The sequence below is a fragment of the Xiphophorus couchianus genome, chromosome 1 (genome assembly GCF_001444195.1).
Source record: "Xiphophorus couchianus chromosome 1, X_couchianus-1.0, whole genome shotgun sequence".
In the NCBI taxonomy this organism is placed as follows: Eukaryota; Metazoa; Chordata; class Actinopteri; order Cyprinodontiformes; family Poeciliidae; genus Xiphophorus; species Xiphophorus couchianus.
Window position 1 is genome coordinate 1,830,701 of NC_040228.1, and position 16,045 is coordinate 1,846,745.

The 16,045-nt window shown below is 39.4% G+C and overlaps 1 protein-coding gene across 2 annotated transcripts; it reads right to left on the bottom strand.

The window, feature by feature from the left end:
* Positions 1 to 1,383: 1,383 nt before the first annotated feature.
* On the bottom strand, positions 1,384 to 15,749 carry e2f1 (E2F transcription factor 1). 2 transcript variants are annotated; one of them, XM_028019522.1, is made up of 8 exons: positions 15,613 to 15,749; positions 14,396 to 14,687; positions 14,033 to 14,132; positions 9,414 to 9,633; positions 9,194 to 9,346; positions 8,593 to 8,707; positions 7,957 to 8,245; positions 1,384 to 6,682 (listed from the first exon to the last, which is right to left on the bottom strand). In XM_028019522.1, the coding sequence occupies exons 2-8, from the start codon at positions 14,645 to 14,647 to the stop codon at positions 6,441 to 6,443; spliced, it is 1,371 nt and encodes a 456-aa protein (XP_027875323.1). In that variant the 5' UTR covers positions 14,648 to 14,687; positions 15,613 to 15,749; the 3' UTR covers positions 1,384 to 6,440. The 2 variants fall into 2 exon arrangements, with proteins under 2 accessions (XP_027875323.1, XP_027875315.1); XM_028019514.1 differs by having other exon boundaries at positions 14,396 to 14,727.
* Positions 15,750 to 16,045: the final 296 nt, after the last annotated feature.

The following is a 16,045-nucleotide window of genomic DNA, read 5'->3' on the forward strand; positions in this document are numbered from 1 at the left end:
GGAGCACACCTTCCGGTCCCCCTTTTTGAACAGGGGGACCACCACCCCGGTCTGCCAGTCCAGGGGAACTGCCCCCGATGTCAATGCGATATTACAGAGTCGCGTCAGCCAACACAACCCTACAATATCCAGAGCCTTAAGGAACTCCGGACGGATCTCATCCACCCCCGGAGCCTTGCCACCGAGGAGCTTCTCAACCACCTCGGCAACCTCGCCCCCAGAGATTGGAGAGCCCAACCCAGTATCTAAATTTTGAATGAATTTCGAGGAGGACATTAAAATACAAAACAAAAAAAAAACCTTTTTAAATACATATTAGATTTAGACAATATTACATCCAGGTTTGGGATTCTAATCCTGACCCAGTATGTTGAGTCATGATCACTTTCATGTTTGATTAGGTTTGCATTAGAAAACTGATGAACATTTGTTTGATTTTAACCCAGCAGTTTTTAGAGTGTATGAAATGTCTAATCCTGGCCACTCGTATTTTTAATAAATAAAAAATAATAATAATAAAAAATGGAAGAATTAAAAGAAATCTGAATAAAAATCTTTAGTAAAGGCAACAAATTTGACATTTTTTGTGCAAAAACACAATGTGTTTAATAATAATCTTGATGATCTGATTTTATGTACAGATTCATGTTTGTCACCGACATGACACAGGCAGTGATGTAATGTAGCTTCTACATGGTGTGTGACAGTCAGTGTACATTTATAATCTATATGATCTAGATTAATCTTCCATGCAGATTATTGGCTTATTTTTGTTTTTGTTTCCTTAATGCTAAAAGAGTTAACCTTCATTTACTGTATTAGCCACACTAAGAAAATAAAAAACATTAAATTACTAGTAATAAAGTCATTAAAGTATTATAAAAACTTACTGAATTTGATAGGAGCAGTATCTAGTTTAAGCAACAAAAGAACAAACTGGTTTTGACTGATTTTTTAAAAAGTAGAAATATAAATAAATATACTGTTTTAAATAAGAAAAGTAACAGAAAAATAGTAACACTGCTTGGGATTTTGAGAAGTCGTCTAGAAGAAACAATGTGAAAAAAGAAGTTATAGTGAGTCACGTTATGCCTTTTAACATCGTCATTTATGAGAAAAACATATTTTTAGATCTCATTATAACAAGATGAATAATTCACCTTGTTATAACAGAACGTTTCTGATTTAACAAGTTTTGAGTTTCTCATTATTTTCCCAACAAGATTGCTCCTGAATTTACAAATATTTAAAATTTCTAAGCAATTTCCATTTTGAAAATGAAGTTTATTTGTTTCATTACAATATTTCCAGCTGCTAATAAATAATAAATGAATGCAAACTGAGAAGAAGTGTGAAATGCACATAAGAGATGGTGCAAACAGGTCAGATCAAAATAGTCAACTTTTATTTGTGTCAAAAACATTGACATGGAGAATTTGATACAAAAGGGCACTGAAACTAATCTGTAATTCTGCAAACACACACACACACACACACGCACCAACACACACGCACGCGCACACAAATGCAACAATGAGTACACTGTTGCGTGAGTCTGGTTCCCATAACATAGCACACAGCAATATTTATTAGCATAGTGACTGAAATAACAATAGTTCTTCTTTTGTCCTCATTTGTATCCCAAACTGACTTTGCCAAAAAATAAAAAATCTAATTTTAGCATAGTGTTATAAAAATCGGATTGAATGTCCTATTCCCCGAATAATCTGTCACATCCCTGACCCATTATTTTTTTTAAAAAGCCATTTATAATCGCTTTCACATTATGCAAGCCACTGATTTCTACAACTGCAACACAATTAATTTTTGAAAAAGTTTAAAAGGTGCAAACTTTATCCAACACCACCTGCACACCACACGTTCTTTCACCACAACACAAACACACAACAATCACCACTTTACCTCACCAAGGCACTGCCTATGTCCTGCTGAGAAAAACACACGAGTCACACAGAGGGTGGTGCCGCCAACTCTACAGTTCAGCTGCCGCTCAGAGTTTAAGGCCAAGCAAACAAATTCCTAATAGTTCCATGTTACAAACTGGATTTTAAGATAAAATATGACATTAGTTATGAAGATTTTACACTTTAAAAGGAGTTTGAAGCATGAAACTGAAAAAATGGCTAATTTCAGATTAGAAATTCTACTTATGACAAATATTTTTGTTTCAAACCAATTTTACAATTCAAACATGAAGTAATAAAAGTCTATCAATAAAGAAAATATAACTTTCCATCTTTCTAAAGTCATTTTTACCTTGTTTAGGAGTCATTAAATAATCAAATGGCATTCAGAGGAGGTGGGTAAATGTGGAGAAATACAGTATATCATTTAAATAGGATGGGGAAAAACATTCAGTTATAAATATGCACAAAACAAGGTGGAGATTTACAAAAATGTCACAATTGGGGGAAAATATTTGAAATAAAGTCTCTATTTACCTGTACCTTAATCCCTCCTAAACCCTTTTCCAGAACAAAAAATAAATATAAACACAAACACCCACACACATCAAAGTCCAATGCTTACGAAAGCAAAAAGTTCAAATAAAATGGTTAGCTTACATAACTTAAGACAAAGATTGTGCATGTACAACATTGCATGAGAAACATCTAATATATCAAGGAAATGCCTTATTGCTGATCTAACCTGAAAGCGGACAGTTCCTCCAAGCTTTGTAATCAAATATGAAGATGCAGGTTGATGCAATTGAAGCGGAAAAAAACATGAATGAAGGGTTTCAGTCAAGATGAAGACGACTGACTCCCTTCTACCTGATAGGTAACTGATTTAAGGCATGATCAATACTGAGCCGATCTGAAGTGCATTGAAAAACAAGACGTCCTCGTTTCTGCTTTCCTTTTTCCCCAAATCTAAAACTTCTACCTAATCTTTCCTAACACCTGCAGCAATGCAGAGTGATCCACAGTCCACTGTGTAAGCTTTGAGATGGAGATTAAAGCTCCATGTCTTCTAGCAGGTGAACGTCTAACATCTGAATCTTCTGCTAAACATGTAAAGGAAAATAAAACACACCAGAACCTACACAAAACCCTTCTTGAAACACACCTGTTCACATGTTTGTGTTAAGACTTCACTCTGCTCCAAACACCTGAGACTGTGGCTGAATGCCGTGAGGACTGAGTGAGTCTGATCAGGATTAACTGCTACTCAAAGCTGCAGCAGTCTGCAGACATGCAAACAAACTTCTTGGCATCGCTGGTAAAAAAAGAAAGAAAAATAAACAAACCTTACTTAAATCTTTATTTGCAGCAGCATAATCTCATCTAAAAAAATTAAGAACCCTACCTTTAACTTTCGAGAATTTATTATGTAGAGGGAAAAGTAGCTGTTTTAACATAATCTATAGAAGCGCAATTGTTTTCAATTCATACATTCCCATTATGTTTTGACACTAGTATGTCCCACAGTGAGAAGGATGGTCCAAAAGGGCAGAAATATCTCCAAAGCTCACTGTTCAGAAAACAGGGGCAAAATGTGTCATCTTGGAGTCACCAGTCGCCATAACAACCATTATACGCCATTTAACCAGCTGTTTGGGAGAAATGTCCTACTATGACAAGAGATATGAAGTTTGCTAAAATTCTACTTGAATTTAATCTGGAAACATTTGGTTTGGTCTGATGAGACTGAAACCCCTTTCAGATCAAAGGGGTTCAATAAACGAGCGACTCTGAGCAACTTGTTGTCATTTCACATTCAGTCAACCTGCAGAGATCACAAACAAGCCTGTGTGTGCTTTAATAGCATGCCGCTGGGATTACTGAACCAAAGAGGCGGTGTTAGCCTTCAGGGTTCGTCTGATTGGTGTGCGTCACATCTCTACGGGGGTTTCTCCTCTCTTTCTTCAAACACACTGTTAAAATGTACACAGTGCTTTAAATGCAAGAAAAGGTGCTGAACACCATCATCAGCATGTCATCATATGCTGCTCAACGATCTTCATTGGGTTGGGCTGGTTTCACTTTTGACCTGATACAAAACGTCAACACTGACCCCAGGATAGCATTCTACCGCTTACAGTTTATTGTGTTGTTTGTTGCTACCTCCTGAAGTGCAACACAAGAATAATATCAATATGTTGGTAAACAGTTGATCACAAGGCGTAAATACATTTAGAAATCATAAAATGAGATCATCATCTCAAAAGCAACAACGATCCAAACATTTAGCTGGGTGGAGGGGAAGCACCAGTAGCTGCGTTTCCATTTTAAAGTGAGTAAAACTTTGTTGGTATTCCACTGAAGTCTACAAAATACAATTTTGCAATTGCAGTGTTTTCATTAAATAAGAAATGGAATTAAAAATCACTCGTGAACAATAATTCATGCGCCATCATCCTCCAACTGCTTCCTTCTTCTTCGTGGTTTGCGCCAGTGGCAGCATCCGGTCGTGGATGGTGTGAGGCCAAAGTTGTGTTTCTGTTGCAGTTTTGCAAATTAAACCAATTTTTATACGGCCAAAAACCCTAGCGCCATCCTAGCACCAAAACATTTGGAAAAAAACCCAAGTTTTTTCAAGATTGGAAATTGCACATTTATTTTCTAAATGTCAAATTGTGCAACATGGTAAATGGAAATGTAGCTAGTGATTCGTGTCCTAATTGCCACATCTACATTGCCACATCTACAACCTTAACAACCATATTGTTGTGAGAGTTCTGACGACAGCTACTACCAACAATGTTCAGAAGCTTTTTCAATGAAGCTTTATCAATGAGAGGTGAAACAGCAGAAGAAGACCAGTTGCCTTCTGCCATGTCAGTGATGACTGGGAATCTACAGTACACCAGCATATGATCTCAAAGGTGAAAGAGATGGAGCTTTTCCACAAGAAAGAAAAGTCTAGTAGAGTCTGTGACGCTGTGGGCCTGACAGTATGGACATACGTAGTTAGAGTATAAAACAGAGTATTAAGAATAAAAAAAGATCAGATTTTCAGTGAACTGAAAATCAGTCAGAATCTGATAATAACCCCAAACATCAGGTCCAATCAACATGGGAATGGTTCACCAGACACAATATGAGCCTTTTCAATGGCCAGACCTCAATCTGTTAGAATGGCCGTGGGCTAATGCTAATACAGATGCACTCAAAACTGGAAAATTCTGTCTTCTCAGTCAGAAAACCCAGCTGATTGCCCTCTGAAGTTGGATTTCACACTGGGGAAACTGAGCAACTCCGACTGCCTCTAGTTAAAACTTATAAGGCGGACTTTGCATTTCAATATGGCCGCTCCTCACATCTACAGTAGTGAGATGTCATGGAAAGATGTTTACAGAACACAGGTGGAAGAATGCATCTTAATCAATGTTACATGTAGAGACTGGAATGATGTAATGAAGAAATTTAAAGTGGTGTTTATTTATTATTTTTATGTATCATTCCTTTATTTAACCAGGTAAACCCCGTTGAGATCTAGATCTCATTTTCAAGAGGGACCTGGGTTTATGGAAAGTAAAGCTTAAAACATTTGTCAGAGCTAATGCAGTGGATGGGTGTCGCCATGCTGAAATTCAGACTTCTTAATGACTAGAATGCAATTATTTCTTAACAAAATAAAGATCTTGTTTTTCTAAACTTTTCAGTTTTGAGATTATGCCACAAGAATAAAGGATGGGTTTATTTTGGGTCTTTTTGAACCTCTTTTTATTAGGATGCTCAGAAATTAATCCTCATCTGTCACTGCTTGGTTTCCCCACACACCGACACTGTTTCTCCTCTAGAGAAGTCCTCAGAACTGGTAAATTCTAAGAAAGATGATTCTTACAATGTAATCAGAGAAGAATATTTCATTAAAAGTGGATAAAAATCCCATCAGGGCTCTGGCTTTGAAAACATCTCCTTATAGACACGACATGATCTGGTTTTGAAGAATTCCAGAGATTGGAGAATCTTCCAATGTTGGAATTACCTTGTGCTTTTCTGCTGATTTTCATTCTGAAAACCTCCGGGATGCTTTCTAATAGCAGGCCGTCAATCTTCCCTTGACGATCAAAACTCCTCTTGACATCTGGAATCAGTGTTCAGAGAAACCAATCCTAGACGTCATGTTGCTGCACATGCAAACTCCAATCCCCCTCTGCCCAATGTCTACTTGGATAATTCATCCAAAATCAACAACGTGGTACAAAATATCAAAATAAACTTATATAAATAATTTAAATAGCCATACTAAAGCTGAAATCCTGGTCAAAATTTTAAAAAATAGCCACAGAGATTTGCTCACATTGGTATATACAATTAAGGACAAATTTGAGATTTCATAACTAGGCAATTTCCCAGAGCCCAAAGGGAAGGAAAACTAAGATTGGACTGTGAAATATTGGTTCACAGCTCTCCTTCAGCGGAAAGGTAAAGTCCTACATTGTGAACGATTCAAGTCGTCTTTTTCTCCATCTACCCGTCGCCCAAAACGTGCGACAAATCGTCAAAGTCACAGTCAAACAGTTCGCTGATTCCTTCATGGTCCTCCAGTCCAAAATGGTAGTCATGTCTGTAGGGAGGGGACAGGTTGATGAAACTGTCCAACGGGAGAGGAAGGCCTTCTCCATTCAGGAGGTCCGAGGACGAGAGAGGTGACAGGTCGAAGTGGTCGATGTCCCCCAGGCTGGAGAACAGGTCTCCCCCCAGGAGAGATTCTGTTGACGAAAGCAAGAAGTGTGAAAAAAAAAAAAAAGAAAAAAGACAATGGCACGGGAACGCAGCCAACCACTAAAGATGTTAGAGTTATGTTTAAGCACTGTTGTGAAACCGGTCGTTCCTGCTGAGAGATTGATCAACTTCTGAGATAACTAAACATGTCACAAAAAAAAAATCCCGTCAGACGTGCAATGTAAGCACTGCAATTTAACCTGTCTGTCAATGTGGCTCAACTTTGTTGCTTTACACTTATTTAGTTAATTACTGGAGCAACATTTCAGCAGACAATAGCTAAACCCAAAGAAAAACAGGGTCTTCCATGCTCTTTTTATATGTGGTTTCTGATCTATTTAGAACACCTTATAATTTTATTTTTGTTTTTTAATTTTCAATTTTACAGCATTTCCACTGTAGAGGACATGATGATTTACTTCTGCCATTACAACCTGAAAGAGACATAAAAAACGAACAGGATCTGATGTTAACTTAAATATGCATTCAGTTTGAACAAAAACAAATTTAGTTAAAAGGAACCGTAAAGCGTGGTCATCTGGTTATGGTATGTTCGTATTCTCACACACCGTTCATTCGCCCCGCCTCGCCCCGCAGTGACCCTCTGTGTGTGCTGCTACTCAGCTAACCAAACACCCGACTCTCTGGGTAAACTCTGCAGTACATGTGGCTTTTTCCGCTTGTAAAGCACAAATCGCTGCTCATCTTAATCTGATTTGATTGTTTTTGGTCGTTGTTTTCTGGAAAAACGCAGACAGCACAGTCAGTAACATTGTTGTATATCATTGTTATCTAATGAAACGGATTTCTAGACTTGGTATTCTTATTATATAAGTGGGGAAAATGAATAAATCCAAATGGGTACTTCTCAGCCTTTCCAGCTAGATCCTGTAGTTTTGATTTATTCCACTTTTGGGTTGGCTTCATGTCAATTTCAAATTTTTATACTATTATAGAGCAGAGTTGAATTTTTTCATCCTTCTCTTTACTACTGTATTTCCCTGACAATAAGTCACTCTGCAGTATAAATCTCACAAGTCAAAAAATGTGACAAAAAAGAAAAACGGCAAAACAAAATAACAGTGACTTTATTACTGTTATTCACTATTACTATACGGTACTTCCTTCTGGAAGATATGGTACTTGTGGTTTTAGTTCTCGTCACTCTTATACAGTTTCCTCTCCTGAGATCAGCCATGTTGACTTTGCTGTCGGTCTTTATCTTTTTGTGTGTAAGAAACGCCTGAGAGTGAACTCTCACCTGCGTCCCCACCCAGCACCAGCGGCGAAGCCTCCTGCTGGGAGGCCGCCGTTACCGTGGACGAGGTGGACGCTGGAGAAGACACGCCATCGTCCAGCGCTGCTGCTCCGGTACGGGCCGAAGGTGGCGGTGGCTCTGCGGGTGGGGTGGGGAGTGGGGCGTGGGAGGGGTCAGAGGTGCTTTGAGACGGGCTGCCTCCTGTCACGGGGCTGCACACGCCAGAGCTGTCCTCTGGACAAAGGAAGACGTCTATGGGACCCTGCGTGCTCCTGAGCGACACCTGGTAGCCCTGAGAGAGACGGACGACATGAAGGAACGCCGCTCAGTCAGGAGGAACTCACACACTGCAGCTCCATTACAAACATGTCCAAACTTTGTCAATATTCCACTAATGTTGGAAAAAAAAAAATAAAATTTTGCAATTGCTGTGTTTCTACTAAATACGAAACAAAATTACAACTCACACGTGAAGAAGTTTGTTCACACCACTTGTGAAGCTTTTGATCGACAAAGAGTATTTTTTGTTTTTTAAATTGGCGCTTTTCCATTAAGCAAATTTATGTTCAAAATGTCAAACTGTGGACTTGTAGGGTAAATGGAAACGCAGCTACTGAGGCGGGTTTCCTCTGCCCTCACCTCGCTGGGCTCTGTGACTTGCATCTGGGTCTCTGGAGGAGCTCTGACCACCATGACTAGCTGGTCTGGGGAGTCGAATGACTGCCGCAGGTCCTGACAGCGCACGTAGCCCAGCCTGATGGACGCAGCTGTTAAAGAGCTAACACTTCTGTTTGCAGGTTGAAGTACTTTACAATTTTGTTTTCTGATTGTTGCAGTGACTAAAATGACTAAAGCTTTATCTTTAGCACCACATGGTTGTGCAAAAAATGTTGAAATTGCTGCATACAACCATAATAAAGACAGGATTTTAGCAGTGTTTAAATTGCAAATTACGTTTCCATGTTCCTTCTTCTACCTTATGCAAATAAAATGCCCTCCTGTGTTGTCACAGTGCAAAAGAACAACTCCATATTGGTCATTCAAGTTAACATGAACTGTATAAGCAAACCATACAGAACATCTCAAAAGAAAAATTTCTGGAACTATCTATTGTCCAGCTAACTGTGTTGTTGTGACAAGCCTAAGTATGAATATTTCTGCAGGTGTACAGTTGTCCAACCAACTGATGAATCAAACCCGGTCACTCTGACAGCATTCACTAGAAGCAGTAAAAGGATATTTCTTGTTCTGTGGTTCCTCTGTGAGCAGCCGCAGTTGCAGGGTGCATTTAGAGATGAGTTCGTCCAGCTGCTCCTCGGCCTCAGTCAGATCACACACCTCCCTCTGCAGCTCCTTGTGCCGGGACACCAGGCTGGCATCCATACGGTTGCCACTGCGGAACAACAGTTGGGTTAAAATTCAGAAGTTACTCCGGCAGTTTGGTTTGCTCCCACACTCACAGCCACTGGATGTTGTTCTTGGACTTCTTGGAGATGAGCTGGATTCCCTCCAGGACGTTAGTGATGTCATAGATGCGTCTCTTCTGGACATCCAGGACCTGGGAGGCCCAGTTCAGGTCCACCACGCCGTCGGCCGACTGCGACAGCAGGTTCAGGAAGCGCTTGGTGGTCAGGTTTAGGGACGTGTCGTATCGGGACTTCTCCGTCGAGCTTCGAGGAACTTTGCAGAAAAAAAAGAAGATCTAGGTTTACATTTCCTGTAGAATTCAAATTCTTTCAAAAAACATCCCCAAAAAAATGAATCCCAAATTAAACGTTGCAGCAACTCATATTAATTTAAGACTCTGATAGTGTTGTGGGCAGGAAGGATCTCCTGTAGCAGTCTGTGTTATAGAGAATTTGAAGAAGCCTCTGACTTTTCTATGAAGAGGGAAGTGTCATGAAGAGGATGCTCAGGATTAACAGAGGCTCCTGGTTTATTAAATGTTCTGCAAACTGAACCTCCATTTTAGGGCTCCTGCTCTCGAGTTCAACATTTTGCAAAATCCTCTTCCGAAATATTCCACCCCATTTCATCTGTTACATTACAACTTCAAACATTCGCCTGTTTGTTTAATTATTAAACCCAAAGTAGGACACAACTATGATGTGGAAGGAAATTTTACCTCCATTGTTCTGACACCACTAATAAAATCCAGCGCAACGGATTGCCTACAGAAGTCATGTAATTACCAATAACATCCTATTTGTGAGTCACTTCATCTCAGTGTAAATCCAGTTGTTCTGTGAAGGCCTCTGAGGAAACATTAGTGATTAAACAGCAAGATGAACATTAAGGATGTTTTCACATCTGATAGTCCAGAAGACTCGGTTTGATTTGGAACCAAAATTATAACATTTGTTCCATTTTCAGCTGCTGTGTTTATCTGCTGTATCAAATAAACCAAAGTGTTTGAAAACCTGTTCCTCCTCTGTCCTGTGGGAGCGCTGCACCAAGAATCACTGAAGGAAACGACATAAAAACCTCCAAAGAAAAAAGTGAGAACAACTTCCTTCATTACAAAATGTAAAAAACAATGGAATGATGTAAAATTTTAGCTGTTGCTGGATTTCTCTTTTGTCTTTTGCTAAAGACTGACTAGCTAGACTGACGTGTTTGTTTTGATTGTATTTACCCAGAATTCCCTCTACTATACTCAACTTCCTGCTTTTGGAGCAGCCTAAAAAAGAGCAGAGGAGTTAAAGCAGATATCTGAAGGAGCACTGCTCAGGTCATCATCCAAGAATAAAAACAGTACTGCAAAAACAAAGAAGAAAAAAATAAAATAAATAAAACTGTTCAGGGGACAAAACAAATGGAAGAAGCTGCATGACGATGTCTGGATATTCTTCTCCAGCAGAGACAGGAAGTGAAATGCAGGCGGCTGGGACAAAGTGAAACAAGATAAAACAACAGGAGCTTCTTTCTACGTCGGCCTTTGGGTTTAACTGAAACAGGTTCCTCTTTGGCTGCGTTGTGCAGGAACAATGTCGCTTCACTGCAGCTCTAACACAAAACCAGACAATCTGATCAGCACATCTGTTTTCCACTCCTGACATGGTGCTGGAGTAAAAGGTCAGGATGGTACTGAGATCCAGCCTCGCAGGCCAACAGTGCACACTGAGGAAACAGAGGAAGAGTGTCTCACTTCTTCTGACTGAGGGATTGTAGACTCATCCTGTTTGGCATGAAGGAAATGGCAGATTAGAAATAAACAAATGACCTTAAAACTGCAAATAGCTGAACTGAAAAAGGTCTACTGGTAAGTCAGAGAAGTAGGAGCCGTTGTTGAAAGACACCCAAAGAGTGTATTCTGCTAGTATACACAGCTATTTTACTAATGTTTTTTGACATTAGTATTCCGCTAATGTAAAAAAAGAGAACAATTTCCCAATTGCGCCGTTTCCTTTAAATAAGAAACACAATTTAAAAATCACATATGAAGAACTTTGTTCATGTGGTAAGTCATTAAAAAACATGCTGCACCATCATCCTCCAACTTCAACTAGTGTGTTATATGGGTAAGTGGACAATATGTCAATATGTTTTCGACACAGATCAAAAGGTAATAACTAAGCTTTTACAAAATCTAAAAAAAAAAACAAAAAAAACTTCAAATTATTAAAAAATTTAACATTAACAAGCGCTAATCTATTTTTCTGACTTGTCTAAAAGATTTACATGGAATAATTTATGATTCAATGATGTTGGACTCATAAACTATGCCTAAATATTTAGTCTCCTCCACAGTCTTGAGTTTTAGATTTTTATCATGAAAAATTGGGAAACTCCTTTGGTTGTACTTAAGTTGTAAAATACATTGCGATGTCTAATCGGTTTTCATTTTGAGATATGATGATTGAAGCCAAAGTTGTCTTATTTGTTTCCAAAAACCTAGAAGCAGCTTGTTCCAGGTGATTTGCTGTATATGAGTCGTCTGCATACACTACAATATCAACAGAAAACACCAAGAGGTCTTTAATCTACAAACTGAAAAACTATAACTACCGTTTTATTTGCAGGTAAGGCTGCCCTCTTGATCATGTCGGTCTCAGTTTAGGTTATATTTGAATGATCTTTCACTAAGCAATGTTCTGATCATACTGGGCTGTGATTGCTCTCTCTGTTTAATTCTGTGTGTTACTCATTAAGTCCATTTATGTTTTTTTTTTCCTTTCGTGAGTGTCAAATTTCATATAAAATCATATTTGTTATCCATTGTAACCCAACAATTACCAGAGTACTGAAAATGTTTGAACCATTTGTTTAAATCCCATTCCCTAATGATCTTAATTTAGCCGTTTTTGTTTTCAGTTATGTAGGTCTGGGCTTTGACTTGACCATTCTATCATGTAAATAAGCTTTAATCTGACTGGCTACAGAATTACTACACACTGTACACAGTCACAAATTACACTGCACTTTTTCCTGTCTGTTTAGCATGTATGAATTTTATGAATTCTGTTGCCCGTTATGACTTTTCAGTCTGTCTGTACGACTCGTGACTTGAAATTGCCCCTCGGGGACAAATAAAGTTATTTCAACTGAATTGACGTCCCCGTTTTCTGTCCTTCATCGACTCTGACCACCTTCCTGTTTCCACGGTAGAAAAGCATATGATGCAGCCACCACAGTGATTCAACATGTGTGCAGTGTTCTTTCATCACCATGCATAACATTAAAAAAGTTCCAATTATATGTTTGCCATCTTCCCTACCTGTCTTGTAGCAAATTACAAAAAGGATTTCTTAGGACATTCTTTCAAAAATATCTTCTTTCCTGCCCATTTATAACAGTCAGATTTGTGAATAGCTTCACTAAACTGCATTCCTGTCGGCAGATTCTCACGTCCGAACAGAAGTCATGTCCTGACAGGGTTGCCTTACTCCATATTTCCATGTCAGGATGACAGACTGAACAGTGGTTTAGTGGATTTGTGTTTTTATTAGGTCTGTTGCAATAAGCAATAAATCAATGAATCACAGAATAAATTAAACTGAGTTCAATAATTTCCATTTGAATGATTTATTGTTTTTCTCTTTTCTCTCTTTCTACCAAAAAGTGGATGATAAAAGTCTTCAGTCTGGTACTCTGGTCTCAACATGTCCTTTTTTGAAGAACAATTTTGTTTACAGAAACTTTATAATCCATTTTATTTATTGTTTCTGTTTTATTAATTTTAGATATTTAAAATTTCTTCCAGTTCCAGTGTTTGTTAGAATTTAAAGTTTATTGATCTCTGCGAGGGCAAACTTACATTATTATGCCATTACTGTTATATTGCTTGAAAATGATCTCATAACAATATTACCATTTATCACAAAAAGTTCTAAGACAATTTATTCCCCAGCAAAAGTCTGTTATTACTTAAAGCTTGTTTCTTGTTTTGGTGATGCTATTTGTTCTCTAACAAACCTCTGAGGCCTTCACAGAACAGACGAATTTATACTTTCAGTATTTCGTTAGTGCAGTCTGAAGTTGTACTAAAGCATTTTCTTACTCTGATCTGCTCTAATACAAAAAGAGAAAACATTTTTTGAAATTTGCACTTGTTTTTATTTAACTGAGACATAGTTCTTAACTACTTGTATTGTGTTTGTAATTTTGTTTATTTTCATAAAAACATTTCTTTCTTGTAAATGAGATCTTGCATCTCAATGAACAAAGATCAAATAAATTGCACACAATCAGGCATAACTTACTACTTAGAAAGCAAATGCTTGTGTTGTGCTTTTTGAGTAAAGGGGGGTTAACACATTTTTATTCCCCATATCATATTTTTATGTCAATCATATAAAACCTTGATACAAGGTGTTGTAGTTTATAGTTGCAGTGTGAATAGAAGTTTGAGGGTGAGCGGTGTGAAAACTTGTCACTGAATGTGACCTGAACGCAGAGAAAAGCCGCCATTAGTACCTTTAACTACTGAACCTGACAGAAAACAATGGAGGATGTTTCAAATAAAGCAGCAGCTGCTCTTAAAACAATAACAAAGGTTGACATATACGTGTGTGTGTGTGTGTTGGAAGCACTCGCATTGATGAATGCTGTGAGTTGTTTTTTTTAAAAATGCATCTACCTCTAGGAGGAGCAGGTGTGGAGGGCGGGACTTGGCCTGTGGCTGGTCGTGTGGTGCTGACGTACTGATGGTCGCTGTCGAGATCCAACTTCCTCTTTACCTGACCACAGGCAGGTGGAGGAGAGAACATGTTACAACGGAGGTTTATTACATTGTATTAGATAATGTAGAGGTGATGCATCATGGGAGAATGCAGATGTGCAAAACAAAATGCCTTCAAGCAACAGATGCTGAGGTTTAGGAACAGCTCTGCTGCACTGCAGAACATCTGAAAGCCCTCGTTTAACCACTTCCCTTGTTGCTCTTTCACTCTCTCACCCCGCCCTCCCCTCATCTTATCTCCCCATCCCTCATTCTTCTCACCGGAGGTCTCCCCAAAACTGGCCGCCTCTTGTCCTGGATCCCTACATCGGCAGGGCCCTGCGGCGTGGCAAAGAGCAGAATCTCCCCTGTGCTGGTCGGGGCGACGGCCGGGTGGAGCCCCTCGTTGCCGGGGCTGGTGATGATCACTATCTGGTGCTCCTCACCCAGGTCTATGGTCCCAGAGTTCAGCAGTGTCTCAAAATCCGCCAGCAGATCCTCCGACGTCTGCCCTGTTATCAGAGTTTCTGACATGGTGGTCCTCACTGGACTCTGGGCGCGCTGCGATGCCGTGCTGTGAAAGAGGACCAACACCTACTGGCATTTGCAGTGTCCTGTGAATGTTGTGGTGCAAAATGGGCAATCTTTTCAGGGGTGTGTGTTGTTAAAAGGAGTTAGAGCATTTCCTCAAAAGCAAAGCTCCTTTTTTCTTTAAGTTGTTGACCTAGTCACTTAAATCTAAATTAGAAATACTGATTTGATCAATCAAATGTAGATCAGAGGTTAAATTGAAAAACAGGATGTTCTGCCAAACAGGAAAATTGGCAACTGAGAATCGTTGCTCAATTGCATAATCCGCACCACGCCTACGGACTCAAAAGCAGAAATGTTATTAAAAAGATTTTTAAAATGTTATGGTGGAGGTAATGAACGCTGGTTATGAATGAGCTGGTTCAGGAGCGAGCGGATCTTTTGTTTTCGAGCCTCCTGTCAGCAGAGTTCGGCCGCGGCCTGGCCACTGTGATGCCCTGCTAACAAGCTAACTTATAGCTCAACAACAAAGACTCGCACAAGTTCACTAAATGACCCGGGCAGCAGTTAGGCTAGCTATTAACCACCTTATAGTGGCATCATTTCATTTTACTTTGAAATCAGAGCTCGTATATTTAGCTAAAGAAACTTTAGTGCAGCCTACAGAAGTTAGCTTATCAGCATAAAATATCTACAGACCAAAACGCATTGCCACGCGCCGAAATCATCTCTGTCTGTATATTTGTGAAACCAGGCGTCTGTCTTGATGAAAGTACAAGATTTAAGTTGCGTATAGATGTATAGGGTGAGTTAGCATGTTAGCTTTAGCCGTATATCTTCATTCCCCTCGTTTTGTTGGGGCACGCAGGAAGCAGTTCGACAAAACATGCAAAAATAACGCGAAATGAAAGAGCCTAAATCTACGTTCATTTATCACACCGGCAGGCTGAGGTCCTCGGGTCGCTTACCACTGGGCGCGGCCGATCTGTAAAAGTGTCCTCGCGACCCAGTTTTCTGCCGTTTTTGTTGTTATTGTCCCAGCTGATCGACATCCAAACAAGCTGTTGGTCGGTTTTCGCGCGAAATCTTTTTTGCCGCGAAACCTGCACGTGGAGAGAAAGACCGAACCCCATTGGTCAAAGAGGTGCGTTTTCCGCGACGCGAGGCTGGTGGGCTCTGATTGGCGAGAACAGCTGCCTGTCACGTGCACGAGCACAGATTCTTCGATTGGAAGGTGCGTTCATGTTCAGCGAAGAAAATCATTCTCAATCAACATTTATTCAATAAAATGGCTAATTACACAAAATTTCAGTTAATGTGCTACTTCTGTAACTTATACTAACTTTCAAATACCAAATTTGCTATTATGGCTGAGACTGAGCTTAAAAATCCAGCACCTCT